The 21825-nt window shown below is 32.5% G+C and overlaps 1 protein-coding gene and 2 long non-coding RNA genes across 5 annotated transcripts; 1 reads left to right on the top strand and 2 right to left on the bottom strand.

Annotated features, from left to right (window-relative positions):
* The first annotated feature begins 524 nt into the window (after window positions 1–524).
* Window positions 525–1340, top strand: LOC132062363 (uncharacterized mitochondrial protein AtMg00860-like). The gene is made up of 2 exons (XM_059454945.1): window positions 525–797; window positions 1221–1340. Exons 1-2 carry the CDS (start codon window positions 525–527, stop codon window positions 1338–1340), a joined length of 393 nt encoding a protein of 130 aa, XP_059310928.1.
* Window positions 1341–5648: 4308 nt separating this feature from the next.
* Window positions 5649–6731, bottom strand: LOC132063006 (uncharacterized). Of its 2 annotated transcripts, XR_009416296.1 has the most exons (3): window positions 6623–6731; window positions 6392–6535; window positions 5649–6275 (listed from the first exon to the last, which is right to left on the bottom strand). It is a non-coding gene; the product is annotated as an uncharacterized LOC132063006 (long non-coding RNA). The 2 variants fall into 2 exon arrangements; XR_009416295.1 differs by lacking the exon at window positions 6623–6731 and having other exon boundaries at window positions 6392–6615.
* Window positions 6732–7647: 916 nt separating this feature from the next.
* LOC132065722 (uncharacterized) lies at window positions 7648–13913 on the bottom strand. 2 transcript variants are annotated; one of them, XR_009416774.1, is made up of 3 exons: window positions 13651–13913; window positions 12609–12760; window positions 7648–8186 (listed from the first exon to the last, which is right to left on the bottom strand). It is a non-coding gene; the product is annotated as an uncharacterized LOC132065722 (long non-coding RNA). The 2 variants fall into 2 exon arrangements; XR_009416773.1 differs by lacking the exon at window positions 7648–8186 and having other exon boundaries at window positions 12229–12760.
* Window positions 13914–21825: the final 7912 nt, after the last annotated feature.

The following is a 21825-nucleotide window of genomic DNA, read 5'->3' as shown; positions in this document are numbered from 1 at the left end:
ACAATCAGTCCCCTTTCTCATCACCTGCCCTTTTGGTGAAAGAGAAAGATGGAACCTGGAGATTCTGTGTTGACTATAGGAACCTTAATGAAATCACTATTAAGGACAAGTACCTAATTCCCATTGTAGATGACTTATTGGATGAGCTGTTTGGGTCTATAATATTTTCCAAAATAGATTTAAGGGTTGGGTACCATCAGATAAGAATGAAGAGTGAGGATGTGTTTAAAATAGCTTTTAGACTCATCTAGGGCATTATGAGTTCAAAGTGATGCCCTTTGGGTTAACCAATGCCCTAGCCACCTTTCAAGCTTTAATGAACCAAATCTTTCAGTCTGTCATCAGAAAATTTGTGCAAGTATTTTTTGATGATATTCTCATATACAGCAAGTCCCTAAATGACCATTTGAACCACTTAGAAACTGTGTTTGATATACTCAGAACCCAGTCCCTATTTGCAAAAAGATCCAAATGCTCTTTTGGGCGATCCCGAGTAGAGTATATGGGATATATCATTTCTAAAGATGGAGGTTTCTACATATCCTATTAAAATCAAAGCTATGGTGGACTGGCCTACTCCTACTAATTTAAGGGGTTTGAGAGGGTTTCTTGGCTTAACTGGATCCTATAGAAAATATGTGCTTAATTATGGAGTGATTTGTAGACCACTGAATGAGTTACTCAAGAAAGATGCCTTCAAACGGGGTGAAGAGGTTCATAAATCTTTTGCAGCCTTAAAACAAGCTATGTCAACCACACCAGTGTTGACCTTACCTGATTATTCGCAAGAATTTATAGTAAAGACTGATGCCAGTTAATTTGGTATAGAGGTTGTTCTGTTGCAAAGAGGCAAACTAATAGCTTATTTCAGTAAAGTGTTGGCACCTAGACATAGAGGTAGATCAATTTATGAGAAGGAATACATGGCCTTATTGAATGCAGTGGAAAAATGAAGACACTACTTACAGTATAGACATTTTGTGATAAGAACAAATCACCACAGCCTCAAGTATCTCTTGGAGCAAAAGGTCACCACAGCAATCCAACAAAAGGGACTCACTAAATTACTTGGACTTGACTATGAAGTGCAATATAAAAAAAGGACTGAAAACAGAGTAGTTGAAGCCTTATCAAGATAGTTTGAAGGCAAGGAAGGTGAAGAAATAGTATGGGCATCTGAATTGAAAGCTATTAGTGTCAACATTCCTACTTGGATGCAGGAAATCAGCAACAGTTATGAAAATGATTTACAAGTGACTGCTCTTATTTCTGAGTTGGCAATACAGACACAAGGTCCTCATATCTATCACTATAGCTCTGGAATTTTGAGGAAGAAATGAAGGATTTATATAGGGGAAAATGGGGAACTGAGGTCACAACTGATTACAACCTTCCATGATTCACCCATTTGAGGGCATTCAGGACAACTGAGAACATTAAAAAGGTTATCACAATTATTTTATTGGCCTAAAATGAAACAGATGGTCATCAACCATGTCCCGTCTTGTGATGTTTGCCAAAGAAACAAGAAAGAAAATGTTCGATAGCCAGGGTTAGTACAACCTCTCCCTATTCCTGACCAAGTATGGAAGCACATCACCATGGATTTCATTGAAGGGTTACCAAGATCTAAAGGCAAAGAAGTGATTTTGGTGGTAGTGGATAGAAGATCTAAGTTTGCTCACTTCATGACATTAGCTCACCCATATACAGCAGCTAGTGTGGCAAACAAGTTCTTCAAACATGTGCATACAAAACATGGGCTACTAGATTCCATAGTTTCAGATAGAGATAGAGTATTCTTGAGCAACTTTTGGCAGGCTCTTTTCAAATTATTAGGCACTCAACTGCATTTTACCACTGCTTATCACCCTTAAAGTGATGGTCAAAGTGAAAGAGTGAACAAATGCATTGAGAACTATCTCAGATGCATGAGGCACTATATGGTTTCACTCCTCCACAATTTTCTGTTGGTCTTTTATTAGACTCTTTGTACAAGACTACGATACTATCGTTTTGAAGGCAACAAGTACAACAGTTGCTTCAGGATAACTTTGCTAAGGCACAAGAAAGGATGAAAATGTATGCAGATCAGAGAAGAACTGAGAGAGAGTTTCAAGTTGGAGATATGGTGTTTCTCTAACTTCAGCCACACAGAAAAACTTCATTAGCACTCAGAAAAAATCTTAAGTTAAGTTCCAAATTTTATGGACCTTATAAGGTGGTTGCCAGGGTTGGGAAGGTGGCATATAAACTGGAATTGCCTCCTACAGCAAAATTACACCCTGTATTTCATGTCTCATTATTAAAAAAGAAGGTGGGAGCCAAAGTAACAACTCTGACTACACTTCCAAGTACAGAAGAGGATGGACAGTTTTTGGTCAAGCCTGTAGCCATATTACAAAGGCAATTGGTGAGGAAGGGTAACATAGTTGCAGTCAAAGCTCTAATCCAATGGTCTAACCTTGCTCCTGAAGATGCCACATGGAAAGATTATGATGACATAAAGTCCAAATTTCCTGATTTTGATCCTTGAGGACAAGGATAATTTCCAAGGGACAGGGTATGTAATGAACCCATTAGGAGTTATTAGAAGTTATTACTGTTTTATTAAATAAAAGAAGTGGAAGGACTTAGTTGCAAAACACGGAAAAGTTTAAATCAAGGATCGACTTCCATCAAGTTACAAATCAAGGCTCAGATTCTTCCATCAATTCTCGTCATTTCAATATAACCAACTGGAGAGAGAAGATATGGACATCATCAGGTATAATCAAATTCTCTTACCTCATTCTTCTTCTTCTTCTTCTTCTTCTTCTTCTTCTTCTTCTTCTCCTCCTAAATTCTTTTCTCACCCAAACCTATTCTTCTCTTCTTCAAGTGTAATCGGTGACACAAAGGAAATTCTACTATCTATTAGAGTATTTTCCATTTTAGTAGATTGTAATTTCCATTTCAGTATTTTAATCGAAAATTGTCCCAAAAGATAATTATTCTCTTCGATTCCGTCTTCTTAGTTGTTATAATTATAAATTCGAGTCTAGATCATAGCAACTGCATATTTTGAAATTGTGATTCTCCAAACTTTGTTCTCTTTTCCAACTATTTTTTATTCGTTTTTTAAGTTTTGAGACTAGGTTAAAAAGATTTCTTTGGAAAATACCAATGCACCACGATTATTATAGCTGAATACAACCTTAAACAACTATGAGGCAAATTTGTTTTTACATTTTTTAAGTTTTGAGACTAGGTTAAAAAGATTTCTTTGGAAAATACCAATGCACCACGGTTATTATAGCTGAATACAACCTTAAACAATTATGAGGCAAATTTGTTTTTACATTTTTTCTCTGTTTCTTTCTTATGTTGAATTGGATGAGAGTATTTCCCAGCCGACAACAAAAAGATGACCAAAAGAGTGAGTGGGAGAAATATGGAAGTAGTAAAAACATGTATTCAAGAAATATCCTTAAACGGGAGACTTGGAAATAGTTTGAAGCCGGATTCACGGAACAAGATTATACTTGTTCAATAATCTCTCAGATAATAATATTGTTGTTTGAGTTAATATTTTATCTAATATTTTCTTGATATAATTTTTTTATTTCTTTTTATTTGAATTATATATTTATTATGTTGAAATATTGATATATCTACATATAACATCTTAATATTTAGATGTGCCAAAAAAAAAACAAATGTAGCCTAAGAGTCCTGTTTTTCTGCAGTTACTTCTCAATTTTGAAAATTAGTTTCCAATCTTAATTTATCGACTTTAGAATTAGAAAAGAAAATTTCAAGTTTTAACCGTGTGGGCAAGAAAGACGGAACCGAAAGCGTAGATTTCTCCACTCTCTCTCTAAAAAAAAACTGTGTTTCTTCATTCTATCTGTTTCCCAAATTTCTCCTCATTTTCCTACTGTTTTTTCATTAATTAAATTCCACTTTTCGAATTCTACAATGTGTGATCTTTCTATTTTGATCAGTTTCGTCGATTGAATTTTGATTTGGGGAATTTATTGGAAAAAAATAATATGGTTGAAGCAGTGGAGAGTTCAGTGCATGTAAATGGGCTCGCTCAGTTACACAGTCTTCAATGTGGTTCTTCTTGCGGTTTTGACAAGCTATTCATTTGGTTCTTAAAGCAATGCGGGATAATACTGAAAATTAGAGTTTTACTTCCTTATATGATGATTTCTCCATTATTTGTAGTTTAAGTTGTAAAATTTGGCTGCAGAAATTCACCTTCATCAGCCAAACTAAGGTTCATGTTGTGCGAAGGTGTCAACACTCAGACTGCAACCGACCATAAATTCCGTTCTCACTACAGTTGATTCTGCAGAATGAAAAGATAATATACTCGACTTCTACATTTATTTCTCCCTCTAAAAAATTTAGATAATGTCAATCGAATAGTACCAATTATTTTTTGGGTTTATTTTAAGACAAAATAGCTTTAAGGTTTCGGCGAAACAAACACTCAAAAAAAAATTCAAAAGCAGTTTATAAGTTGTTTTAAGAACTATAACTGTTTGGCGAAGCTCTTCAAAAAACAAAGCTTATTTTAAAAAGTACTTTTTACTAAAAGATTTTGTGTTTAGCCAATTAATTTAAAAAGTACTTTTTGTGACAATTAGTGTTTGGCTAAGCTTTTAAAAAGTGTTTCGTACAGTATTTTTTCAAAAGATTTTCAAAAAAGTACTTTTCACAAAAGCTATTTTTTTTTTCCGAAAAAGCTGTACGCTACTCCAAAAGACTTATTTTCTCCCAAAAGCTTGGTCAAACACCTCACTTTTTTTAAAAATAAGCACTTATTGAAAAAATAGGTACTTTTGGAGAAAAAATAAGTTTGACCAAACAGGCTATTATAAGCCAATCCAAACGGGCTCTATCATTATTCTTGACACAAATAAAAAAAATCACTTCTGAAAACTTGTGAGGGATAATATTTTACCTATTTCCTTGCCACCCCCATATTATCATCTGGAGATTAAGCCGCAATATATCTTTGTCTGAAAACAGTACAATTGATATTGATAATTTGGTAAAAAAATTTAAATAAGTTATAGCTCACCCTTTTTGTTAACAAAAGTCAGATTGCAATCTTGAAAGAAATTGTGTGGGAACAAATTGAATACACTTCAACCACAATTTTTTAACACATCAAAATAATATATATATATATATATATATATATATATATATATATATATATAAAGTTCCTACAGAACACTTCAACCATTGCTAATGTACAGTGCATAAGAAAACAAAAGAAGTTAAAGCTTGTAGCATTCCAATTTCAATTCCAAAGAAAAAAAAATGGAAAGGAAAGGCGAATCATAGTCTTTTATATAAGAATTAGTACATTACAAGCGTAACGGAAAGAGGGAGAGAGACGAAGAACCGAAATAATTCTGTTTTGTCCGCTGTCCAGTAATTTAGCCCATACGACATAGTAGAAATTAGAGTAGAGAAACAATTATAAACACTTCCCTTTTCAACCATGAACACTTTGAATGACATAGGGCCCTTTGTCACTTTTAAATCTAGGGTTTATTTGGTTTGAGATTTTCTGCGGCAATTTTTTTGTTCTCTACAGAGCAAGAATAAGTAGGTGAATCAAAGACTCATCACATGACAAAAAGAAAGACAACAGACTAACTTATAATATATGAGATGCTAAAGATTTGTCCTTCTACAAACGCCTTCAAATCAGCAAGGCAGCCGCTCCAGCTCCTTTTTAGAATGGGCAGGTACTTCAGGAGCACAATATGTCACGAATCTATAGAAACTAAAGCCTACGCAGAAGCTCAAAGCCAAAGCTCTAAGTAACCATTCTACGTTCAGCATGTAACCAAGAACCGGCATTAGTAATCCCAACAATACGTCTTTTCCTCCAATGTCATAGGCTACATGCATGAAGTGCGCAAAGGTATAAAAATATATTGTGAAGGCTAGCAGTAGCAGGAGATACCCATAATTGAATTCCAAAAGATGATGCAAGGCTGCTGCTATTATCATAGGAATGACCTCAATCATAAATTTCGCCTTGGCACCCATTAACTTGAAAGGCATGTCGCGATACCAATAAATAATAGAGTGCATCAAAATGAAATGAGTTATTAGGGCCCCCATAGAGAGAATCACGTGGAAAGCCGCCAAGGTCATGGTACGACTTGGATCACCCATAAAATTCTATAGAGCAAGGCACATGCAAAACCAGGAAAGATTACCAAAAATAGACCACCATACATCATTACCATAAAGGGTACGCCCTGAAAGAGGAAACACAAGAAAAAAGGAATTCAGCATCTCAAAAAAAAAAAACCACAACGTTGAGCACACCAAGACAACGAAAAAGCACAATCTGGAGGTGAGTGAAAAGACTTACCACCATGGTACCATGGCCAGGCCCACCTAAACTTTTTGAAAGATGAAGCCATGGCGTTGAAGTTTTGAGAAAAACGTCCATATGCCGAGGAAGAGGCTACGGGGAGAGAGTGGGAGAACTTCTTCACCCATGCGGCTGCAGATACTGTCAACAAGCAAGAAAGAGATATATATATATGTGTAAGTCTCACTAGAAAAGGATAGAGGATATGTCTGTTAATTAACAAGATACCTCAGTTATTCAACAAACGATTTGATGCCGCTGCTAGTAAAGTCAATTTGATTAGCCCCAATTAGTAGGGTTAATTGGGGCTACTCTCCGCAGATGGGTTTGTATGTTATAGTAGTCTGGCCATGAATCTGATCCCTTATATTTGACCGCAGCTTCAAAATAGTCCCCCACACCTTACAAGTTAAGTAAAAATGGTCCCTTAAGTTTGACAATGGGTTCAAAATAGTCCCCCATTTAAGCTGTCGTCACGCAACCAAGTTAAATGTCATGGATTGATGACCTGGAGCTTCGAGAGCGGGCGGGTTATGCTTACTTTTGAACGGTAGATATCAACAACACCACAACATATAACATGCTAGTGTTTTAGGGTGAAAATCATTTGACCCTCCAATTATGTTTTAAAAATCAAACTTTTCTTCATCTTTAAATAATAAATATTTTCCTCTTTATCATAATTAACTTTTTTAAATGCCTATCTTAATCTTATATTATCAACTTTTGTTTTTTTTTAATTTTATTTCTATAAAATCATGATATTTTTTATTTTTTAAAATTTATGTAACAAATTTCTTATAAAAAATACATATTATTTTATAGGAAAGAAAAAAGTGAGAAATACTAATTGAGTATATAGGTTAATGATGTTCTATAATAAAATAAATTAGCAAAATAAATTATTAAAAATAATTAAAACTTTAGTACTTATTTATACAAGTGAAAAATAACGGGTCATTATGACTTCATAAATATATTTCTATGTGGGTTATGCAAAAACAATTAAAAATAGATGAAAATTTTTAAAATGATTTATTTATACTGTAAATGAATTTTATCATAATTTAAGAAATATTCCATGAGTGACAACCAAAACTTATTTATTTATATAAACAATAGAGATAAGAAAGAAGTGAAACATAAATATATATATATATATATATATATATATATATATATATATATATATATATAAATATATATATATACATGCGTGTGCATACATATATACATACTTACTGCATATAATATTGAAATAACAAACATCAAAAATAGCATTAGATTTTGTTACAAATTCATAAAAGTATTATTCTACTTATAATGTTAATGAACTTAAATAAGAATTTATAAATACCTAAATTTAAAAAATAAATATTATATATAATATAAAAATGTATTATATAAATGGAGGATTGAAAAAACAAGGGTGAAACAAGGATTTAAAACTATGGTTGATGCTGCATATTCCAGAGAGAAGATTTTCCCTTGCTATACTATCTCCAATTCAGAATGGCTTTTCCATAATTCTACCTTGTTGTCCATTAACATACGCTGTTTTCAACATGAAACGATCCTGTAACTGATCTCATTGATCAATAGACATATCATTCAAGTTAAAGATCAACGGAACTGATAAATCGGTGACCGATTTTTCTATTAACTTTTTATATATCTGGGAATTGACTTGCCTGTGGATACTTGAAGAAAGAGTTTTAGGTTGTGACATTGTCTTGCAAAGTTCATAAGGCGGCTAGGTCCTCCGGTGTCGATATCAAGTGCAATATAATACCTGCAAATTTCATCAAATCTTCACTAAATAAACTTATATACACTTGCTTTATGCATGAGAAAATATGGACATATACTACTCCAAAAGTAAATTTCCAACAACCCTTCATAGTGGTATTAGCTTAATTACCTGAAAATGTTCTGGATGAAGTGCTTAACGTCCATCTTGTAAAAGCACAAGTCACTTCATTGTTTTAAGTAGAAATCTTTCACGATAGTGAGTAATGTTGGATTTTTTTTTTTTCAAGTTCATGAAGAACTATCTGTTGATGTGCAATATTTCTAATTCATCAATGATACTAAAAATGTTTGGATATAACCAAAATGGCCAATAAAATTAAGAATTCATAACATTTAGCTTGCGCAAAATACCTCGTTAATCTGACAGAAAATTTTGCTTTCATCAAATCCACTTATGATGAGATTTCCAAATCTGACATCCAAATATTATGTTTGGATGATGTTGAACAAATCAGTCTCTAAGGAAAGGAAAAAGAGGAAAGTTGAAGAGGATTTCCTGAGTTTCTTGTGACATTTACTAAGTTTGATTTTTGTTTATAGTAACTACAAACGAACAAGCAACTGTAGCTCTGTCTATTATCCGGGAACGGATCAACCAATTCGACCTTGTCATGGTGGATATCAACATGCCAGATATGGACTGCTTTGACTTCAACAAGTCCACTCAACTCATCAAAGACATACTTATTATTTGTAAGACCATTTGTCAAAATCTTAATTAGTGTATGTTGTTCATTGTGCACTAGTTAGAAGTGTATTTAGATGTATCAATATCACACATGATTATTGAACTTTATCTATTATTATAACAATAAAGTCAAAGCTAATTTGTTTGTCACATTATAGTAACAGACTTTACCTACTACAACGAAAAAGTTACTAAATTTTACTCACAATTACAGAAAAGTAACAAAATTATTTTTATCACATTAAATTATATTAACTGAATTTGCTCCATACAATTTTCACCCCTGATGTGTGCTTTCTTTTGTAATTTGCACTCAATCCTATTATTTTTAATGATTAGCACCCTAATATTTTAAATTTTTTTCAAAATAATAAAACCACTCTTTCCTTGAATTAAGCATGAGGGCAACACATGGAAAATAAAACAAATGGTGTAAAATAAAAAAGAGGTGAAATATTAAAAGAAAATTCTCGTCTTTCTCCCTCATAGCCACCCCTCAATAAGAGTCGTCCCCCAATGAAATTGCTATTTTCTTACTATTCGAGCAAGGAAATTGTAGTATTCGTTCTATTGTAATTCCTTTTTTATTCCTTTTTTATTCAATCATTTTTTTTTTCAAACTCGATATACGGAATCCGAAATGAAAACTATTTGTAATAACTTTGAAGTACATCATTTGAAGATTATTAACATGTGTTTTTTGTATGAAAACCGATCTTACTGGTTAGATTTTATTGAAAATACATAGACAACAGAAAGTTGTGAGAAAATCAATTTTGTAGTCGCGAAACGAAAGAGAAAGGAATGAGGAGGCAAGAAAGCTTTACGATTAAAAAAAATGGAGGAAACAAGGAAAAAGAATTGAAAATTCTACTATATAAGAGGAGACTTACATAAATAAAATTTGCATTTTACTTGACACCATATTCATTTCCTAATGGATGAGAAAAGGTAAACGAATCCAAAGATCAATCCTTGTTTCTAAACAAAACCTAATTATGCAAGTGAAAGCTCATTACTTTGATGTGATTTACGATTACATTGGTGAAAATTCTGCAACTCTACTTTTCTACTAGGTAAAGTTCAATTACTTTAACTTGACAAAAATAGTTTGTGACTTTACAATCTGCTATGATAGTAGGTGAAGTTCGGTTATTTTAATGTGACAAAAAATAGTTGCGTGACTTTACTGCTATAATGGATAAAATTCAATGATAATATGTGAATGTACCCGATTTAAATTTAAACTTTGACCAAATTTTATTAGGTAAATTCGTAGTACTTAGAAGAAAAAAATTTAGATTTATAATATATAGTTTCTAAACCAACAAGTGTTACCTGTAGTTTCTATGTTTAAATATGTTTCTTTCAAAAGTGATGTATTTATCAACATCCCAACTTTGCGCAAGAATTTTGGATACCTCACTTGATGTTTGTTTTTGACTTCTCATTTTTGGTTTAGTGATGTCTCCGATGGTGAAGAGAGAAATGGTGGAAGAAGCAATGGCACGGGCGGCATGTTTCATTTTATGAAGCCCAATTCATCAGAGACTCAAGAATGTGTGGCAACATGTGTAGAGGCACAAAAAAAAGTAAGTCAAAAATCAGAACACAACAAGGTTAATTAAGTTGAAGCAATGGACAATACATCTTGTGCTACGAAACTGCAAGACAGGAATGGAAAAAGCATAGCGAATTCTTCAGAGACTTATCAAGATCAAGCAGTAGGTTCATTACTAGAAAAAGATGAGGCAGAAGGGTCTAAGAGAATGAGCAGTACTAATGAGGAGACACAAGTTAAAAGTAGTGGTTCATAAAAAGAGGAGGATCATTCTTTGGTTTCAAAAATAACTATGGAAAGACCACATTAGTACTTCCATACTTATTTTTGTAACCAAAGAATGATCCTCCTCTTTTTCTAAACGACTACTTTTAACTTGTGTCTACTCATTAGTACTGCTCATTCTCTTAGACCCTTTTCCGCCTCATCTTTTTCTAGTCATGAACCTAACGCTTGATCTTGATAAGTCTGAAGAATTCGCTATGCTTTTTCCATTCCTGTCTTGCAGTTTCGTAGCACAAGATGTATTGTCCATTGCGTCAACTTAATTAACCTTGTTGTGTTCTGATTTTTGACTTACTTTTTTTTGGTGCCTCTACACATGTTGCCACACATTCTTGAGTTTCTCTGATGAATTGGGCTTCATAAAATGAAACAGCCCCCTGTGCCATTGCTTCTTCGACCACTTCCCTCTTCACCATCGGAGACATCACTAAACCAAAAATGAGAAGTCAAAAACAAACATCAAGTGAGGTATTCAAAATTCTTGTGCAAAGTTGGAATGTTGATAAATATATCGCTTTTGAAAGGAACATATTTAAAATAGAAACTACAGTTAACACTTATGAGTTTAGAAACGATATATTAGAAGTCTATTTTTTTCCTTCTAAGTATTTCAAATTTACCTAATATAATTTGATCAAAGGTTAAGTTTAAATTGGGTACATTCATGTATTATCATTGAATTATTGTCCATTATAACAGTAATTATCACATTAAAATAATTGAACTTCACCTACTATAATAGCAAATTGTAAAGTCACAAACTATTTTTGTCATGTTAAAGTAAATGAACTTTACCTACTAGAATCGTAAAGTCACAAAATTTTCGCCGATGCAATAATAAAATCATATTAAAGTAATTGAACTTCTACTTGCATAATTAATTTTTATTTAGAAATAGTGATTGATCTCTGAATTTTGTATACCTTTTCACTTCCACAGGTAAATATATATGGCATTAAGTAAAATACAAAAATATTTGTGTAACTCTCCTCTTAGATAGTAGCATTTTCCATTTCTTTTTCCTTGTTTCCTCCACTATTTTGATCCTAGAGCTTCCTTACCTCTTCATTCCTATCTGTTTCATTTCTCGTCTATAATTGACTTCTCACAACTTCCCTTGTCTATTTATTTTTAATAAAAATCTAATAAAAAAGATTGACTATCAGACAAAACCACACATGTTAATAATTTTCAAATGATGTAATTCAAAGTTATTACGAATACTTTCCTTCAAATTCTGAATATCAAGTATTGGAACAAGAAAATATGTGACTGAATAAAAAAAGAACTCGAATAGAACGAATACTGCAATTTCTTGGTTGAATAGTAAGAAAATAATAATTTCTTTGAGGGATGACTCTTCCCGAGGGGTGGCTCTGCGGGAGAACGACGAGATTTTTCTTTTAATATTTCACCTATTTTTTATTGTGCGCTATTTTTTTTTTGTGTTGCCCTCATGTATAATTCAAGAGAATAGTGGTTTTATTATTTTTAAAAAATTAAAAGATTAGGGTGTTAATCACTAATAATAATAGGATTGGGTGCAAATCACAAAAGAAAGCATACATCAGGGGTGCAAAATGTAAAGAACCCTACTTTTCTTATATAATGGGTAAGTTCGGTTAATTTAATTTAATGTGACAAAATTATTTTGTAACTTTACCGTAATTGTGAGTAAAGTTTAGTAACTTTTTCCTTGTAGTAGGTAGAGTTTGTCACTTAATGTGACAAACAAATAAGTTTTGACTTTACTATTATAGTAGATAAAATTTAATAATCATGTGCGATATTAACATATTTAAATACAATTCTGACTAGTGCATACTAAACAATATACAATAATTAAGATTTTGAGAAAATGTTCTTACCAATAATAGGTGTGTCTTTGATGAGTTGAGTAGACTTGATGAACTCAAAGAGTCTATTTCTGGCATGTTGACATCCACCATGACAAGGTCTAGTTGGTCGATCCGTTCTTGGAGAATGAACAAAGCTACAATTGTTTGTTCGATTGTAATTACTGTAAATAAATATCAAACTCAGTAACTATCACAAAAAAATTATATATGTTGTGAGACATTTTCACAATAATTAGTGGCCCACCTTTCATTTCTTCATGTTATTACACGGATAAAGGTAGTACGGCGTGATTGATAGTATTACATTAAAAGCATGGATTTTGTGAAGAAAGGACTTTAAACAAAGGTACATATTGACTCACCTCAATATCTTCTCCCAAGGATAAGTATGATCTAAAAACTAAATCAATTATTCATAATCTTGTTTCACATTAATTCACGTTATTAAGAACCCAACAATACGTAATTCAAGTTCTTCATTGACAACTAATCCTTTAATTCTCCTTATAATTTCGTAATTCTTCTCCAATAATTCAACCCATAACATTAATTAGGTTAATGAAACTATTGACATCAATAATTAATCAATATCCCTCTTATAATTTCATGATTCACCTCATTCTATATTAACTTTACCTTTAATTTAATATGTTTTTTCTAATTATTTTAAGGCATCATCTCCAACATATGTCTTTGATACGGGGGTTTGGGTGACCCCTACCTTTTTCATACACAAAACATGTAGATTACAAAGAGTGGAGGAGGACACCAACCTTACTTCCTTATTTAGAATCTATAAGGCTACAACTAATAGTTCGCAAAAATATTTATGGAACTTACTAAACAAGATGACTTTCATAAGTTTTAATATGTTGTTTAATCAATGATTTAGTGGTGTGTCCCACCCATTAATATATTTCTATTTTGTATTCATTCCATTAGTAGAACAAGGGAGGACGAACTTTAATGAAAATCTTTAGAGATTCACGGTTTTGGTGTCAAAAATTGAATTGAGAAGGTGTTTAAAAAAAATAAAAAATAAAAATCTTACCTCAGGATCACCGGGGGGTTGGGGTCGCTCTCCTCTCCCAAACTGACTCCTAGTAGAGATCTCTCTTTCTCCTATTTTGAGAGATGAGCGACCATCTAAGAAGTGAGATTTAAATAGAAGTAGTACCGCTCAAGCTTCAACGCCTCCTTTCATCAGTTAGATTGCTTGTTTCCATTCATTGAAGATTTTATATATCTACAAAGGATGGTAAGACTAATTGGAGAATATAACCCTAAGACCCCCTCTCCAGTAATAAAAATGTAGTACAGGGATCTGTCGCCAAAATGGGATTGTAGAGACCCAACTCGCTAAAATGGGATTGGCGAGGTTTTTTTAGGCCGGCCCGGACCCAACTCGCTATTAGGGTAGGGTAGGGTTGGGTCGAGGTTTTTTTAATCCCGTTTGAAACTGAGGCTTATAAGCCCAACCCAAGTCAACTTGTTGGCCCTTGAAGCTTGACCAGGGCTGGACCAAGGCCGACCCGTGGGCCAAAAAGCTATTTAATTTAAATTAAAACTTTATAAGAACATTGCGTAAAAAGAATAAAAACAAGGAATCGTGATTTCCAAATAAGTCTTAGTATATTACATAATACTTTACTTATTTAGCATTAAATCCTAATCACCAAATCTAGAAGTTGCATTCACGATTGCGATTTAATATAGATTAAAAATTAAAAAAATGTAAAAAATAGGAATAGCGTTCACCAAATATCTTAGTATCTTATACAATACTTTACTCATTTAGCGTGAAATTCCTAATACTAAAATTCATAATCACCAAGTATAAAAGTTGCATCCATCGTGAATTTGTCCGAAGACTTATTGGTACTCAAAATTGGTTGCACGACTTTACCCAAATTTAAAGTGATAATACTTTTGTAATATTATTAGTTTTTGAAATATAGTTATTCGATAATATCTAACTAATTAAATTTGTAAATGAATGTAGACGAAGATGAAGATATTAATATGATAACTTTACCACAAACGGATGCAAATGTGCTTGACGGTGTGCTGGTGTTGAATATGCTACAAGTTGTCGTAGAATTATGTACTTCCATATAATCATACATTAGAAATGTTAAAAATTGGCATACTTATAGGTTTGAATTTAAATTGAAAAAAATATCTTATAAAGAAAAAGATTGGAAAAAGGCTGAAGGGCATGTTAGCCCAATAACCCCGATAATTGGGTTATTGGGTTAAGTCGGGTTAGTGGGTTAATGGCTGCGGGTGGTGTTCTTTTAGGGTTGGGTTGGCCTTGCCATTTTAAGGCCCATTATTACCCTTCCATATATAATTTTGAAATGAAGGGCCGACCTGCCAAAGTTTCTAATGCCCATCAAATTCATTAGTACCAAATGCGAGGCTTGGGCTGGCTCCTCTCTACAATTTTGGACTAATGCACTGACCCGTTTTGACAGCTCTAGAGTGTTGCAGCATGTAAATATGAAGAAAAGGTTTCAAGTTTTTAACGTCTTGCTACCCTTCCAAATAAACTCCATTTAAGGTTTCAGAACTTTCGCTTACTTCAATACTCCCCACTGCCTCGGACTTTCGATTGTTGTGATGCTGGCCGTTATTTCCCATAAAATATTCAAATTATGCCCAATTTTAAATTATTCCTAACTTGCTCCAATCCACTCATTCCGACTTCCAAACACTCATACTCATGTTTGTAGCATACCTTCATTATGTGACATTATTAATATTTTTGGAATGCCTTAAAATTAGGCTCGTAATTAGCGTGGTTAAGATTTAAAATTCACGGGGCTTTATAGAAATTTTGATATGTATTTATTGAAATCGCTGCCAGTGTGATTGTATTATAGTGTGATAAAGCTCGTATGGTCAGTTATTAAAAAAAAATTGAATATTTTATAACTAAATTTGACTTGTGATTGAACAAATATGAAACTTAGAGAATAGAAAGTCAACTGAAAAAATGGAACAAGTTTAAGGAGCCCGCTAATGCAATTAAATTGTTTTTCATGAAAAGAATTGTTCTCTAGAACAACACTAAAGATTTGCAAATTCACCTGATAGTATTCACATAACTCCAAAACTGTCCGCTAATCCATATAACACCATGTTTTTAGTAAGACTATTTTTCTTTCTCAGAATAACTTACAAAAATGACTACAAATTAGAGGCCATTAACGTTTCCTAGCTGCAAGTTTGGTATTTACCACTAGTAGCTACAAGTTTGGTATTTCGCGTGTATTTACTGTATTTGTGTGCATTTAATTTGAATACATTGTTCTGTTGTATCCAACCTTATCTGATGTCACATGTATTTGGTTGTATTTGAATACCTACAACCTTAATTTCTCTGAATATATGTGTATTCAAAATGATGTATTTAAGAGCATTTAAATACACGACAGGGCTGTGTATTTTAGTGTGTTTATATATTGATGTATCCTTTTGTTTTGGGTGTAGTTAAATGTATTCGACTGTATTTGAATGTATTTCAACAAAATTTCAGATGCAAAATTTCAAATACACCGTATTTACTCGAAAAATTGTATACAAACATATAAATAGATTATTCAAACAAGCATGTAGTCAAATACATCTAGTTTACGCCCAAAATACAATCAGCCAACGATTGTATTTGAATGTATTTCAACAAAATTTCAAATGCAAAAATTTCAAATACACTATATTTACTCGAAAAATTGTATACAAACATATGTACATAGATCATTAAACCAACACATACAGTCAAAATACAATCGATACCAACGACAGTATTTCAATAAAATTTCAAATGCATAATGAAGAATAATCATTTTAAATGTATTGGACTGTATTTGAATGTATTAACACTCAGAAATCATTTTATTCGATTGTATTTGAATGTAATTACACTCAAATAAATGAAATACATTCAAAACCTTTTAAAAATACACTGTATTTACTCAAATACACCTAGAACCACCGTCGCTGCCTCTACGGGACTGAGCTTCGTTCACAGTGCTATTACGACCATCTAGATCCTGGCCGTTCATCCCTTCGATAGCATTCTTCATAGCTTCCTCATCCTTGAAGGTAATAAATCCAAATCAAAATGTGGAAAATAAAGAGCACCGGGAAGAACCAAACAAACCCTGGTAGTAGGAGGAGGAGGAGGAGGGGAGAGAGAGAGACCGGAGCCTCGCTACAGCGGCGGATAACACGGACACAGACGATGGAGAACATGGGGGAGTCGATGATTGACAGTGAAGTGGTGCCATCATCTCTAACAGAGATTGCTCCTATTCTTCGTGTGAACGGAGATGGGTGAGATCTCACAGATATGGGGGTGAGGAGGGGGAACGGAGAGAGAGAAAGAGAAGGGTGAGGGAGAAAATAGATTTGGGAGGTAAGGGAAAATCAATTGAAAAGAGAAGACTTGTGAGATACCGGCACTATTTACGATGTGTAATTTAAGAAAATATTTTAGCTACGAATAATAAATAAAATAAAATGTAGTTACTAGTCATAAATAGGTCTTAGTACGCGTTTGGACATGCGATTTTATGTCATGGTTCCATGTCATGACATGAAATCAGCTTTTGGACATACGATTTCATCTCATGATTTTATGTCATGACATGAAGTTCCAAATCATCCAAAAAGGCATGATTTGGGATTTCAAACCATAGTTTCAAAAATTTTAAATGTAAAACTTGACCCATAAGTTTATATTTTGTAAAAAAAGATCCATAAGTTGGTAGATATTTTTAATAATTACTCTCACCAACCATTTACCAACCTCATTAACTTCGTACCATATGGGAGGATTATATTAAAGAGTAGTTAAATTACTATTCATGTTAAATTTTCTTTTTTATTGAACTAAAGTTTGATCAATTGATGTTGTATTTTTTAATAAGGCCTTCTAGTAGCGTATTAATTTTGTTATAACTATAACTTTCTTCATTTGGTAAGGTTGTATAAGAATTGAGAATGTTTTGATAGTTTTCACAACTTGTGGGGTTTTTATGTTTATAAGAAAAAATACAACTTAAGAAATCTAAGTTACATGTCCAAACATGATTTCAAATCATATACAAACGGCTCCTTAGGGATAGCTATGACAAGTAAATTTTCCTATTAATAAACTCTTTATCAAAAAAAGGAAAGAACTACTGAATGATATTTATACTTATTGAGTATTCAATAGAAACGATGTTTAATTTAAATTATTTATATGAAAAAATAGAACAAGTTAATTGTCAAAATAAAAACAAAAAACAACTTTAAAGAATGGCCAACGGAATTAAATTGTTTTTCATGAAAAAAATCGTTCTCTAGAACAACACCCGAAAGATTTACAAATTCACCCAATAATATCCATATAACTCCAAAGCTACCCACTCAATCAAATTGAAAGTAACATTTCTACCCCTCATATTTACACCTTTATCAAAGGGCGCTCACAAATTAATCAAACGCCTCCATCAGCCAAATGAACCCCTTCACTTCGCCGGAGCAGACCATTCTCGGATCACATTCGAACTATTCCACAACACCCAACAACCATGAAAATTTCTTTAATAATTTCCACAACACCTCTATACCAATATTTAATACTCTTTGTTTTTATCTATGTATTATATTGATCTATTAAATAAACTAGTCAGCAGCCCGGGCTTACTCAAGGCAAAAACGTACTCCCCTGTCTCATTTTTTGTGAAGGCATTTGATTGGGTACGAAATTTAAGAATAAAGAAATTATTTAAAACTTGTAAACTAAAACAAATCAGCCAAGGTATAAATCATTCGTGTAAAATGAAAAGTTCTTAAACTTAAATTGTTACTAAAAGTAGAATGGTATCATTACTTTTGAGACTAACTCAAAAAAAGTTGTGTCACGTAAATTGAGACCGAGGGAATAATACTATTGGTTAAAAAGGAATAATTTGCATCACACTTTTAAGTTTCCGCCAAATTAAGTTGTTTGGATGGGCTTATCTATAAATTATAAAAAAAAATAAGTTGGTGTAGTCTAACTTATTTTTTTTGAGGTGTTTAATTTCTTTAGATCTAAGTCAAATCGCTCAATTGTTTTTGAGGTTTATTTTAAGGAAAATGACTTTAAGATGGGTTAAAAAAGGAAAACGGCTTTGCATCACACTTATAAACAACTTATAAGCCAATCCAAACGGGCTCTTAAATCTCTTATTTCTCCCGATTAAGAACAATCTCTTGCGAGACAAATTCCATATTCGTTTTCAATCTTGTATTTCTCTTTTGTGAATCCTGAAATGATGTAGCATAAGCCATATTAAAGACACCTGCTTGAAACTTATATCAACTCAACAAAGCAAATCTAGTTTCGGCTCCGCTTCAAGTTTCAACTCACATGGCTTGTTTTTCATACGCAGAAAAATTCACTTCTCTTAATCTTCATTTAGAGGTAAGATTAAAGCGGACATCTAGCATGTATATAAACTGACAAATGGAGAGCAAGGAAGTATAGGTGTATACCTTGTCCAACAGTCAATGGACCACCCATTTCTAATCTTTTATCATTTTTAGCCCCCTTTGGCCATAAAAATTATTCACTTTATTAAGAATTTTTTTCCAATTTAAAATTAAATACAACTTAAAGTTGTATTAGAATCTCAAAAACTCAAAAAAAACTTATTTTTCAAAAAAAAAAAATCACTTTTTATAACTACATTTCACCAAAAACTATAATTTCAAAAATGGCTTAATTAAAACACAACTCCAACTCCAAAAAAAAAATTCAAAAAAAAAAAAAAAAAGTAAATTTTTTTTTGATATCTATAGACAAACGGGGCCTTAATAACACATATTTTAAGAGGAAACATTTACTCTAGATAATGAATCCATGCCAAATCACTTTATTTGATAGCAATTGTCCTCATTATAATTTATATAATCATACAATACATTAGCACAAGTACAAAATTTAAGTTTTAGCAAAAATTCCAAATACCTAAGACATATTAAAAGATTTTTATACAAGCTTAGCTAGGAATTAGATACTAATTCACAAGTATAATCCAGACAGGAGTGTCCAGAGGGGTACCCATTCATAAAAACTAAAACATTCAGCTCTTTTCATATGAGAATGGATCAGCTTTTCAATATCACAAATTTAAGCAAAGTCAGGTGTCATCTGCATGAGAATAAAGGACACCCTGCAACATTTGTTTATGCTTATCTATAATAGAAAGGAAACAAAGTATTTAGTAACTATAGAATATAAAAGTTGACAAGAGGAAAGCACTAGTGTGCCGCTTTAAACAGAGATAGTGAGAGTTAACAAAAAAGAAACATTAAAAAGAGAGATATGTAATTAGTGAATACTGAAGGAGAAAAATAAACAAGACATGGAAATTTTATGTAACAAGAGAATTCTGAAAAGAGTTCTTGGTGAACAAGAATGAGAGTTTTTTTAATCTTTCTTCTATTTTCTCTTTATTTAGAAAGAATCTAACAAAGACGATAAATTCACCGATTGAAAAAAATGCACGCGTCAAGGCAGAGCATTAGAAACACAAGAGGGACGTTCTGGAGCTTTAAAAGAGAAGACCCTAACTGACCTTTTAGTACCACAAGAACTCAAATTTCATACGCAACCTAAGGACACATTTTAAAAAAAAAAACAAAACAAAAAAAAAAAAAAACAAAAATGATAAGATCAATCTCCTGTTGATTGTATGACTTGGTTATGTAATTCTTTGACACATCTAAAAGCTGAGCATAATAAATGTAATTCACAGAATAAGGACTAAAGACAAAAAGTATCATTAAAGACATCAAAATATCCCGCTAAAAAATAAGAAATCAAACCGCCTTTTGCGCACTAAATTAGTGCACAATAGGACCACGGTGTAAATTTACACTTTAACCCTATTGCGAACTAAACACCACTCGTCTTCCCCACCCGACCAGCCCCACCATTTTCAAAAAAAAAAAAACGACGTTCCATTTCGTTTTCAGTGGTCCCCACGATCTAAAAATATCGTTTTCGAATAATTTTTTAATCAAAAAGTCAATATTCTTGGTATATTCAAGGCAAGGAACAAGTTTCAAAGCTTTGATCTCGGAATAAAGCGGCGTAAAACTCGATTTCAAAAATTAAAAACCACCTTCATTCTAGGTATTTCATTACGAATTTTATATTACATTGTTAAATATATGACTATCCTAAGCATGATTGTTGTGTAATAGTTGCGGATTACGAAAAAAAAATATTGCCCACTAAATTAGTGCGCAAATTGGCCATGGACTGTCCCTTTTTTTTCTTTTTTCTTTTTTAAATTTTTTTATTAATTAATTGTTAATTGTTTGTTAGGTAATTGTTTATTTGTTGATTATTTATTTCGTATTTCTTAATTGTCGGATTAACTAATTGTTTATTTTTTAATTATTTAATAATTAATTATCAAATATTTGTTAATAGTTTCATTAATTAATTGTTTATTTGTTAATTATTTGATAGCTAATTGTTATTTGTTTATTTGTTAATTATTTGCTAGCTAATTTTTAATTGTATTTAATCCTTAGGTTAGGTTTGAACATCCTGACACGACCCAATTCACGAGTCGTGGTGGCACCTACACTATCCCTTCGAGTAGGCGAACCACATTACTAATAACAAGTTAAATAAGCGGAAAATTTATTTAAGAATAAGTTATCAAGTTTTAAATACTTATTATAATAGAAATGTCACGACAATCCCAAAAATGCGGCCAAAAGTACAAGAAGGCTAACATGGGACGGATACAGTGAAAATCCGAAAATACCCGTTACATATTGTACGTCGAATACAAAAACGAGAAATAGATAGAGGAGGTTCTTCGGGGGCCACGGATGACGGGTAGCTCACCGAATAACTAAAGATGTCACCTCGCAATATATCGCCACGGGGTTTAGAACTGGAGCCTGGATCGTACTGCGCACTAACAAAAGTGCGGCAAGAGTAAGTATCGGTACAACACTTGGGTAGGGCATCATAAGCCGACAATGATTAGATAACGCATAAAGAAGTCAAAACCAACAAGTAGCACATAGAGCAAGCATGTATGGTCACATATCAATACAAGTAAGGTGTAAAGGAATCATGAAATCCACCCGAAATAGAGATATAATTCACCAAATGATCGGTCAAATATATAAGTGGGTTGAATGTAATGAATGCATCTGCAAT

Source organism: Lycium ferocissimum, chromosome 7, assembly GCF_029784015.1.
Source record: "Lycium ferocissimum isolate CSIRO_LF1 chromosome 7, AGI_CSIRO_Lferr_CH_V1, whole genome shotgun sequence".
In the NCBI taxonomy this organism is placed as follows: Eukaryota; Viridiplantae; Streptophyta; class Magnoliopsida; order Solanales; family Solanaceae; genus Lycium; species Lycium ferocissimum.
This window is presented reverse-complemented; position numbering and strand designations above follow the sequence as displayed.